Source organism: Eurypyga helias, unplaced genomic scaffold (assembly GCF_000690775.1).
Source record: "Eurypyga helias isolate BGI_N326 unplaced genomic scaffold, ASM69077v1 scaffold44431, whole genome shotgun sequence".
Taxonomy (NCBI): domain Eukaryota; kingdom Metazoa; phylum Chordata; class Aves; order Eurypygiformes; family Eurypygidae; genus Eurypyga; species Eurypyga helias.
The window spans coordinates 42817-55043 of NW_010231222.1; the positions used below are offsets into that span (position 1 = coordinate 42817).

The 12227-nt window shown below is 38.2% G+C and overlaps 1 protein-coding gene across 1 annotated transcript in view; it reads right to left on the reverse strand.

The window, feature by feature from the left end:
* LOC104516583 (versican core protein-like) overlaps positions 1–8805 on the reverse strand; it is a 36460-nt gene extending 27655 nt beyond the window's left edge. The window contains 3 exon segments of the mRNA XM_010160958.1: positions 924–1037; positions 3168–5839; positions 5841–8805. Coding sequence (XP_010159260.1) covers positions 924–1037; positions 3168–5839; positions 5841–8782 — 5728 coding nt within the window. The 5' untranslated portion in view covers positions 8783–8805.
* Positions 8806–12227: the final 3422 nt, after the last annotated feature.

Below are 12227 nucleotides of genomic sequence, written 5' to 3' on the forward strand. Positions count from 1 at the left end.
GCTCCATCCCTGGAAGTGTCCAAGGCCAGGCTGGATGAGGCTTGGAGCAACCTGGTCTAGTGGAAGGTGTCCCTGCCCATGGCAGGGGAACTAGATGGTCTTTAAGGTCCCTTCCAACCCAAACCATCCTATAATGATTAGGATTCTATAATGAATAATTGCTACACTATATGAAAGGCTTTTATAAAAATGTTTTTATTTAAGAAAACTTATTACAAAAACTATATCTGTTCAAATTTTAGAAACTTAAAACTTTTAAAAGGCTTAAACCAGCTCTACACTAAACAGTCAAACTACCCCTTTTATCGTACTTTGGCTTGCTTGCTGGAAGGAAAAGATAGTTGTTCTGAGCTGTAATTGCGAGTCTCCTGAAACTCAGTCATAGTAAGGTAAACACTAATGTCACAGGCAGCTAGAACCTCAGCTAGAAGAGTTAGCAAAATAACAATTTTTTGGTATACAAAATCTGATTTTATACCAAAGGTGTGTAAGATTACAATGATATTTGCAATTTCCTTGGCGGGGGCGGGCAGGAATCAATCTGTCATTCAGTGCTCAGCTTCCCAGTCACATCTGGGCTTAGTTTTACCACTCTTTCAAATAATTACACAAAGCTGTTAAGAACTATCCCAAGTATTAATCTTTACTTGATTTATTTTATATATTTATTAATGTTATGAATTCTAGATCACGTAGTCAATTCACAATTTTCTTATATTTGTGTATGCATACATTTGTGCACTTCAGGGTGAGAGAGAAAAAGGGTAAGGGGACCTCCTTCATTTTACTCTTCTTAAGTAATGTCTAACTGTAGAATTTTTCAAATGTCTATGTATTCTTCAGCTTTAAAACACACCACTTACGCAGATCTCATGTATGAAAACTTTACACTCAAAATCAGTATCTAGATGGCATCAGCTTACCTAATTCGCATTGCTCACCGCTGAAACCTGGTAAACATGTACAGATGTAAAACGAATCACGCATATAGCAGGTACCACCATTAAGGCACGGATTGCTTTTGCATGGATCTTGGCCTGTTAAACAAGTAGAAAAATAAAATCTGTAGTTTCAAAGAACTGGTGTCTTTTTGATTTTTGGAAGAAGAAGAAAGCTTTCTTCATTGATGTTTCAGGCTTTACTGTACTTACAGAAACTCTTTTAACATAATAGACTACTGACAATAAAATAGTTTTGTAAAATAGTAAAGCTTATTTTCAGGCATCACTGTTTTCAACTTTAATAACTACATGGCATTTATTGTGAACCAGTATAAATAATTTTCAGAATTACATTTTTTCATAGCAATGTGTACTACATTTGAAAGTCATGATATTGTATTGAGGATTTAGTTTGCATGACATGACAATTAATTATAGCTGAAAACTGTTAAACATATGCAAAATGAATGGAAAATGCTTGTTTTTGAAAAGGGTTAGTTTATGTAGAATGATTGGGTACACAGAACAATCTGGCTCGCTGCTGTTGTTTCACTTTGTTATATTTAATCACTCAATGCCCACCGAGTCTTATTTTTTTGAAAGAATGTTTTCACACATGCATATTTCTCACTAGTCTTTCTTAAAAACCCATTTCAAGAATAAAAATAAACGTACTGTATACAATCGTAACAGAACTAAAACATTAAGATAAAAGCTTACCTGCTGTGAAATCCTCAGTTGTTATGGGAGTTATCATTAGAATAGCTTTTCCTTGCAGAGCTTTATGCTTCTAGTGATGTTTATGTCAACTGAATTTAGATACCTAGGTATTTGCATTTGATCTAATGCCTAGGAGCAATCATTCACACACAAAAAAAATATGCACTGGATAACAATCTTAAGTATTATCTTAGAGTGAGAGGAAAATCATGAAGACAGTCCTTCTGGGATACAAGAAGAAAGCCCTGGGTTTGAAAACTTAAAAAATGGATGAGAGAGTTCTGCAACCTAAGTTAATTCAGAAACATGAGAAAAGTTTAGATATTTGTTTACATTTTTCCAAAACTATCTGACTATAATTTGTGAAATAAAAGATAAGTAACAATTATTTTGCCCTTGCAAGTGAGACATTTAAAGAAGCTGTCTTAAAGGACCAAGATCCCTATCTAGTCACTGGAAAGCAGAAGGTTCATTTGAAAGCCTTTAGAGGAAAATCCTCTCTACATATGTCTGGGATTGTAATTAAGTGGTCAGAATCTCACTTGGAGGTTTCGAAAATAATCCGATCATATCCATAAAAGAGGGTGCTTGTTTTAGGACTGCTTCCTGGGACTGAAAGTCCCAAATGTAGGGCTGTGTTAGAGCACCTAGCAATGTTCGTTTTGCATTTACTATCTATGGATTGGATATTTTCCCAGTAAACATTTTCATATTGACAACAATCTGGATTATTTGAGGAAAACTGATAGAAAGCCCTATAAAATCAAGCCACTTCTATTCTTTCCTCAGCCATATCTAGATAAAATATGAATTGAAACGATGCTACTTATACTGCCACTACCTGCATCATCTGTGTATTTGGTGAAATGGTGCCTAATAACCATTATGTAAAACAAAATCCTGGGGCAAATTATGTCTAACAAAAAGATCTGTAATTTATAAGAGACAGACACCGTATCAACCAGTTAAAGCAACAGACAGGCTGAAAATATAAAGCCTCAGTTTTCTCTTGTTTGGAAAGTTATCTGGTAGGTTAAGAGAAGTTAATTTTTATAGAAAATTCTGATCCTAAAATGCGCACTAGATCCTCTAAGTCAAGAAGTTATAAAACAACCCTACCTATAAACTGACTGTGTAAGTGCTATCATCATGTCAAACACGGAAAAAGCTATCAGAAAAAGTTCACTGTTGGACATCGGAAAATTACAGATGAATTCTCTACTACAATCAATGTTACCTTCCTGCCTCTTAGAACCAGCTGGTCACCTCAAGTCTGATCCAGAGCTCCACGATACAAACACCCAGGAAAAGTCTCTGAGCTTGAGTAGCCCCATCATCCTTCACTTTGTAGAGGCTACAACCATGCTGATTTCAAAGCTTACGGGTCTCAAGTTCTGTTGTTATTTCACACAGTGCTCTGATTGTCATACCCCTCATCAGAGTCAAGACAGACATTTACAAGTATCACAACAAACATACACAACAGCAATCATATTTGTAAGTTACCTGGAATTTGCACCGCTGTGCCTTCAACCGAACCCACACTGGTGCCAATCAGGAAATCTGATCCATTAGTGACTTCCGGAAGGGAAAATGATGAAGTTACAAGTTCAACAGTATTTGGCTCCTCAGAGCTTATTGTTGACTGTTCATTTTGATACAGACTCTTTCCAGGGGCAGTGCTGTTTGTTGCAATGTTAGAAGAAATTGTTGGGATCTCCTCTTGACTAAACAAAGCTGATTGTGTTTCCATGCTTCTAGGCACAGGTTGGGAAGGTGAAGCCAACATTGTAACTGCTTCCTGGTCAGGTTTAAATACTTCACTTGCAATACTATTGGGTGAATCTGAAACAGGTGTGGAAAAAAGCCATGGGATCTCTCTCTCAGTACTCCTGTCATCTTGATGGGGGTTGTTCACTTTCCCTGAGGAAGCTTCAATTTTTATTGTGCTAACTTTTGGAACATCTGTGTTCACTCTTTCTCCAAAATTCAGAAAAGCAGTAGGAAAGACATGTATTGATGGAGAATCTCCAGAAACAGTAGCTTCTTCCTCAAGAGCTAAATCAGTTACAGAGGTTTCTGGCTCCTCTGTCCCGTCTGTTACAAGTCTATTAAAGTGAGGAGTACTTTCAGTAGTTGTGCTTTCTAAAACAGACTTGGGAGAAAACTCCAGCAGAGAAGACTCTGTTCTGTCGAGAATGTCTGTCGTGGGTGGTTTATACGTTGCCGCAATATCAGAACTAACCTCTTTGAAGGTTCCTTCAGATGAATGATCAGACTGATCTGAACCCTTTGATGATGATGTACTTGGAATGATGACCTCTGGATACTCAGATACTCCATTAACTAACTGTATGGTTACTGAGGATTTAGGAGTTTGAGGTACAGAATAAAAGCTCATTAAATCTGTTTCTTCATACTCTGCTGATGCCGATTTTGTGTTTGTGTATACTGTAGGATGCTTTTCTTCATTCTTGCTAGATGACACAGTTGTCAGTTGGGATGTATGCTGTGTGGTGACAATGCTTACATCAAGCATGTCAGTTGTCAAAGTCTTTTCTGTCTCAGTTGTTAAAACGGGTGTAAGAGAAGGAATCACAGGCTGCTTATCATCCAGTTCTTCTTGGCCCATTCCAGAAAAGCCAGAGACAGGGATTGTTTCACTCTGATCTGCTGTTACTTGGCTGTTTGCTGAAGTACTCAGCTCATAGGTGTCTCCTGGTGTGCTAGTTACAACATGTTTAGACTCATGAGACACATGAGGGCTTGCCAGTGATGGCACTGTAGGCAGGAAAATGCCCATTTCAGAGACTTCAGGAGTGATGAGAGCTTCTGTTGTAAACTTAATGACATTCCCTGAACCTAAATCCTTGTCATCTAATTTTGGTCTGTGCCCAGCTGTTACTGATTCACTACTTGGCTGACCGGAAGTAGTCAAAGAAAGACTATCACCAGATCCAAGTGTCTTCTCTTTGGTTATGGAAAATTTAGGGGTTGAATCATATTTCTCCCCTTCAGCTGTCATGCTATCATCACCGCCATATGTTGATTGTATGACAGGATTTGGCATTGTCTGCACACTTATTATATCTTCAGGCATTGATTTTGAGTGATCCATGTCTATAATAGTCATTTCTTCTGATGGGATTTGAAGTCGTTCTTCAATTAGTGTAATATCACCATAAACAGAAACATTCAATATAACACTTCTTTTATCATCAGTCATGGGAATAATTTTCTCATAGATCCCAGTATCACTTGTTAGTTCTTCTGATGTAGGTGTCTTTGGTTGAACAGCAGATGGGTTTGCCTCAGTCTCTTTTTCTTCTGTAGAAAGGGATGCCAGTCCTGTGGTCACAGTCTGTGATCCACCTATGGGTGCCTTTGTTGTCATAACTTCAGGAAAAACATCCCCAGGAACACCTGATGAAGCATTTAGTTCTAATTTTGATACAGGGGGTACCGTCAAATGAGTAAACATATCAGAAGAAGATGAATCCAAAACACCAACCCAGCCAGATCCTTCTCCAGAGCTTTCAGGTAATACTCTGCCTGGCATTCTTGTTGTTGATGTTACAAGCGATTCTTCTGTTTCAAGATTAGGAGTTCCACTCAGTATTACAGAAACAGGAGTTACGCCATCTTTAAGCAGCAAATGTGAAGTTTCCTCTTGAGAAACAGAAGTAGCTGTTGTCCTAACTGTTTCATTTTCTCCTCTCCTATAGTTAGTTTCCGTATTGTGAGGTTCTTCAATCACAACAAAGTAATGAGTCATGTCTTTAATCTCTTTAGAACTGAAGCTCTTGGAACTCTCCTCTGCTAAAGCTGGGGAACTGGTGATCACTGAGCTGGGGAACTGGTTTTCTGTTTCTGAGAGCAGCTCAGTTACAGCACTCGTAACTTCTTCATTAACTTCAGTATTTGATTCAGTGCTTCCTCTTTCAAAGTCCTGTGTCTGGACAGTTGAAAGGTCAGGTCCTGTATTTGCAGGATGAAAAGTTTGAGGACTTGAAGTACTCATTATTTCTTTGACAGACAATGGCACTACAGAAGGAATAACAGCAAGGTCGTCTCCCGATCCTTGTCCTGAAAATAATGGATCACTGATGATCTCATTATTTGTTAGCTTTTCTTCTTTAGGTGTCAGGAGTGATGTGGGAATATCTTTTGTAGGGAACCAACTCCTCCTCTTGCTCTGTATGTGTAACTGGAGAGCTTATGTATTTCCTTTCAGTCGTTGCAGGCTCAGTTACTCTGTCATCATTAAATGGCAAAAGTAGTTTTTGAACAGATTCAGTTTCTAATTCTTTTTTTTCTGAATATGGACTGACAGTCAGTACATGTAAAAGTCCCAGATGTTCATAGTTAGCCTGTGTATTTTTAAAGACTGGGTCTGTTGTTGTTGTTTCTTCAGAAGATTCTATAGCTTCTGGTGAAATTTCTCTTGGCCTTTCTGGCCCAGAATATCTATCTTCCACCAAAGGAATCTTAGTAGTAAAAGCTCTCACTGTGAACTCATCAACTGTGTTCTCTCCCATGCTTATGTCAGCTACGGTTTCCACTGTGGTTACTTCATGTTCAGTACTTGTGACTAGTTCATCGGGTTTGGTAGTGAAGGCATGATCCATAGACGGTGTGCTGACAATGTTTTTGTCATACTTCTCTCGTGTGTTTGGTATCCCACTGGGTGAAACTGCTGCTTTTGCAAACGATTCAATGAATGTGTCTGCTTCTCCAGATCCCTGATCAATAGATGAGAAATGACTTCTAAGTATTTCTTCAGTAGGCCCATTAGACATTAGTTTTGTGGTGCTGCTGTCACCTTTGAATTCCTCGCCAGAGCCATGCTCAATCAGGAGAATCTTGCCTAATGAGACAGTTGAAGAACTAACTTTTGCATTTTTGTTTTCTGTAAATTCAGCTACTGCTTTTATACTGTCAGGACCATGTGTCACCATGATGTCATGAGGGCTCTTACTAACCACTGATTCTGGAGATGTTGTGACCTCTTCTGTTTCTAAATCTTCAGTTTTAACTCCTGGTGCAACCTGAGATATTCTCTCTTTCCTAGAACCAGGACTAGATTTTACTTCAGAAGGAGATGTGTAAGTTGGTTCTGTTTCCTGATTTTGTTCTCCTGGGTTTCCTGTAGAAAATACATCTTGGGACATCTGACTTGCTACTCCAAGCTCCTTTGTCAAGCCATCTGACCGAGTACTTGAAACTGTTATGGCCGATTCATCTGTTCTCGCATGTTCTACATATTCTGTTGTTGCATTCTTCAATGAAGCATCATCTATGCTGTAAACTTTTCCTTCATGCTTTTCTGTTTGTGTTTCAGTGACAGGCCTTAGTGGAACTGCAGTCAAAGTAGTAGACTCAATGATAACATCTATGTCTCCAGAACCTGGATCAATAAATGGGGAGTCAGTACTTACCACTTTTCTTGTGGGACCCCCTGAAAATATGTCTGCTGGTTCTTCTGCTGATCCTTCATGCATAAAAAGCTTCTTCTCTCTCAAGAAAGGAATGGTGGTGACCTTTTTGATTTCAGAACTGATGATACCTGTTACTGGTATTGTTTTTCTGGGCGGAGTGGGCTCTTGACTTACAGTTCTGACTTCACTAGTAGTGCTCCCAAATTCATTCAACTCCGAATTTCCCTCTACAGCAGTAGCTGCGTTTTCCTGACTTGAATAAACTGTAGTCTGTATTTCTTTTTCATCTCTAACATTCTTTTCAGTTACAAGAGGGCTGTCAACTACTTTTTCCATAATGAAGTCAGACACAGAATTGGTGACAACAGTTACTTCAGAACTTTGATCAAAGGCAGAATAAACACTGCTTATTCCTTTGGCCATAGCAGAGGTGATTCCTGAAATGGTTACAGAAATTTCTGTTGGCAGTGCTGTGCTGGAGCCCAAAGAAATGTCTTGCATTGAAAGTGTTTCTGCTACTGCTGTTTGCATTGTCATGGGTGAAGTTATAGTGATGTTCTCTTCCACATCTCCAGAGCCTTCTAGAATGATAAAGGAAGCACTCATTTCAGGCTTTGCTGTATGACCACTTGTCTCCAGAAGATTTTCAGCATGGGAATTTGTATTAGGTTTAAGAGTTGATTTATAATGATCTCCTGGAGCAAGGGTTGTCTGTTCTGGAATAAGGTCTTTCACACCTATGCCTACCAAAGCAGTATTAAAAACAGCACCCAGAGAAGCAGTTACAGCAGAATTTTCCACAGTAAAAGCATCAGGAGCAGAAGTTATACCAGAATTTTTTTCATCATCTTCCTTTCTTGACATTGTCACAATTTCTGAGAAGACAGAACTGGATAAATCAGATTCGGTGTAGCCATCCCCAGAAGACTCACTAGTAATCAAAAGCAGGTTTTTTGTCTCTTTTGTAGAGCTCTCATCAGTTCCATGCCATGTTACAGTCTCATTTTTTTGCAGAGACTGCTCATATGAAGAAGTAATTGCTATTGATTTATCTGTTGTGGCAACCTCAGATTCACCGCTATAAACAGGTTCTAACATTGCAACATCTGCTGTCGGTTGTGTAACTCCAAACGCCCCTATTACTTCTCCAGCTTTGCTTGGTTGCATAGTACCAGAAGCTTCAGTTTCAGGTATTATAAATGTGTTTGTTTCATTGATTTGCGAAAAGGTTACATTTTTGGAATGTGCAACACTTTCAATTTGGTCACTTCTTGCTTCCTCAGCTTTTGTGCTCTTAGGTGCACTAGTAACCTGCTGCTTTCCATTGATGAACTGCAAAGCTGGAGGAGTTGTAACATCAGTAGTATTTTCACAGTCTTCCTCTTCTTCAAACTCTAGAAAGTTTGGAAAGAAAGGATCCAATATTATATATTCAGATGAATCCTGTACAGAGTCTGAAGTACAGGGTTCAGTCTGAGTTGATTCTGCATCAACGTGGGATTCATCTATTGCATGAGGAAGCATGTGGCGATTGAACAGATCCAAAAATTCATTCACCGGATGATCTGCAAAAAAAAGAGAGCTTTTCATAATCCCTAAGTGACAGTGATGGTTGTGCATTACAGAAGACATATAAAGTACCATCAATCTATCAGAGAAAAAAAAAAAGTCAAAATGAAACATAATAAATTCAGTGTGTTCTTCTATTGACAAGAAATTAAATGCTGCCACAGTGCTTGACTTTCTAGTTGAAACCTGTGTGCATATTGATCACGATGACTGCATAATTCTGTCAACCGCCATGCATGTTTAGTCCCAAACCCACACAGCTAACTTATCCTACACCATCTTGCAGAGATAAGAAATGGACGAGACAAAAATAATTCCTAGGCCAAAAACCTCTGGTACCAACCTGCAGCAACTGCTTCCACGGATTTGAGACACTAGCTGACCTTTACCAAAAGTCAAACTTAGACAAAGCTAAGCAAGGCAAAGTCTAAAATAAAAGAGGACATACAGAATATGCCTCTGCAGTTCCATTTAATCTCAGCATAGAGTAAATCAGATTACTAGGAACACCATAAAAACCACACCAATTGCTCTATTCTTTATACTTGGACCTGAGGTCAGTAAATACAGTCTCACTTCACAAATATGTTGCTATTTGATATTATAAATCAGTACGAAGAAAATAAAAAAAACCTGTTCCAGATTCAAAAATCAGTCACTATTCAGACAGTAATATGGGTAAAGTCTAACTATTTTCTTCTACACACCACTCACTTTGAATTATTTACACACTCCCACAGATTACAAACCTCTCAATTTTTTTTCTAGGTGGTCAAGCAGATAAAGATGAGAAAGTTCTAAGCAGACAATGTTTTAGATGCAGAAGCCCTCGTGAATTTCTGTAAGATTTATTCAATAGGCACTTTTGAAAAAAAGTGCCAGATTCAATAGGCACTTTTAAAATGTGCCCTCTCAGCACAAACATCATTTCAATCCTTCTGTTCCAGACAATAGATGCTGCCCTCTTTTTTTTTTTTTTTAAGAGGATACCACGTGGTATCTCAGAAAAAAGCCAGATTTCAGGCTTGGCCGAATGACGAGGCTGGAAACTGTTCTGAAATCTTATTCCATGAATGTATCTTTCTTCTGAGTCTATGTTTATAACTGTTTTGTCCAAAGTAAAATTACTGTTTACTGGTATAATCTGGTGTAGCCAATGAAGCTTTGTCTACATCTGCCTGCAGAGGATCTGAACCAATACAAAGGACTCCTGTCTTACAGCACTGTCAGCAATGATTGGTCCCTGAAGAATACTTAAAGGTATTCAGGCATACCCAGTATGTGGCAGAGTGTAATTTTTTAAGTAAATCTTCCACATTAAAGCTATTCACAAGACATTAAAAAAACCCGAGAACCTGACAAGTAAGGTATTTCATTAGCTTGAAGTAATTCCCCTACATATGAACATCATTTAACCTCTATGACTACCGAGCCCACAGAGATAATCAGGTGATCATTTTGGAAAAGACAGTATCAAATCACACTAAACACAGCACTGTGAAAGTCTTGTGATTCTTTGGCTTAGGGTGTTTTGTGGGGGCAAACTGACTGCAACGTGGGTCTTGAAAAGGTCATTGGAACTCTATTGAGAATTAATGTTCTAATATCTCACAGTGTTTATAGCTGAACTCCTGAAGTATTACCGAATCTTCATTTTGCTAAACCCCCAGCTGAAGTGTAAATGGCAACTTCAGGTCTGTTTTACAAAGAAACTGTGAAAAGGTGCCCTGAATCTGAGGATTTGACCTAATCGTTTAAAAACTTGGGAAAAATTAAAATCCATGTCAGCCTTACAGAGAAAAAATCACCTTCATCATTCTATATTTCCACTAGAATATGCAGTTTGTACAGCACAAAGCTCAGCGTTCCCAGTGCAACAACAAAACATAAATTTTTTTAACCTCATTTCTGACTGAGTATTCTATATTGTCCCAGGGAAGGCTGGTGTTTACTTTGTGCTATGACAGTTCTATTAGATAGCTACAGAGCTGAAACTCCTTCTCCTCCCTCACCTGTGCTGTTGGGAGATGTTTTATGTAATGAATTCAGTAACTGAAAGGGGAATGGCAAGTCAAAGCTGCTAGGGACCATTCAGAGTTTCCAATTCTCAGTAAATTCACTGGAAAATAACTGTGCCTACATACAGAACCAGAGAACAACACATAGAAATGTGCAAGGCCAAGAAAGACAGCTTTTAATGTGTGCACCGCTTACACAGGAATAAATATAGATAACCTAGTACACAGACTAATGTGGCATAAGGATAATTATGATTTCATACACAGCTGTTAGGATTGTGTCGACAAAGCATGTAGCATGCTTTTACACAGAACTATGCATTTAAAAAGTTATAAAACCTGGATGGGACTGGATAGGCTGTAATTTGTAGGAGAGTACCATGACTAACAAGTTCTGACCAGTGTATTATTTTTGTAGCAGTGCACACCTGGGAGTCCCCCCAAATTACTAGTTTATGCTGTATCATTTATGGTAGGCAATAAATTCAATGAACATCTGTTCCAAATTCGCTCAGAAGACATATACAAATTCTTACATACTCAAAGATCCTTATCAGACCTTACTTTTACTTTGTTAGCTTTTTTAAGATCTCACATGCCACAGAGATCCACATAAAAGAACCTTAGCTAAAGGTATGATATTCCAATAATAAACTTTCAGGATGCTCTTTCCTTAAATATTAAGCATTTTTGTTTTGGGGGTTTTTTTCCAAGAAAAAGTTAACCAGCTTTTAAGAAAATAGTAAAGAATCCAATTGAATCACTTTTTAGTTAGAATTTTTTCTCCTTTCTACAGCTTTGGTTATTCAGTGTTAGCAATCAAGTTGCCAGTGCTCAAGGTTAACAGCTATAGAAAATTCTTTTAAAGTCCAGAGATGGCCAATAGTCTATGTAATAATATAGCTCACATACCATATAACCCTGTCCTCTAAGAATAAGAACGACATTAGGATGAAAACCTCATTGCTACCATAAAATATGAATACAGAAGGGAGAAGTCTTATCAGTTGAACTGGTTTCTTAGAGCCTTAGGGCAGACACTTCAACACTTTTAAACTGGCTAGATGCAGCTGACATATGTTGCCCCTATTCATGTTCATGTCCATTCCAGCCGCAGGTAAAGACAAACAGACCTGAGACTATTAATAAGAGATGAAATGAGGACTTTAAAGGAAAGGAGTTTGGCTCCTAAATATATTTATCAACAGTTCACACATGGCAAACAAGCCAAAAGAAAGTAAAAACAAGCAGCTAAGAAGTAGTAAAACCAAGGGTTGTCAGTTCAGACTGCCAATCCTAACAAGTCCTAAAGCAGATTTATCAGTAAAGCCTCTTACTGAAGAATGTGATGAGGTATGCACTGAGATAGAGATGGAATAGATAGGTGGATGAATGTATATGCAGCTGAGAGTGTTCCTTAATCCATTTAGTAAGTCTAGATGTTTTAAATTACCTGCATGGAACACGCATCTATCTCAGTAACAGTCAACTTTGTGTAAGAAATTGTGTTGGGTTGAGTCAGGAAAGAGTTAAATCTCTTT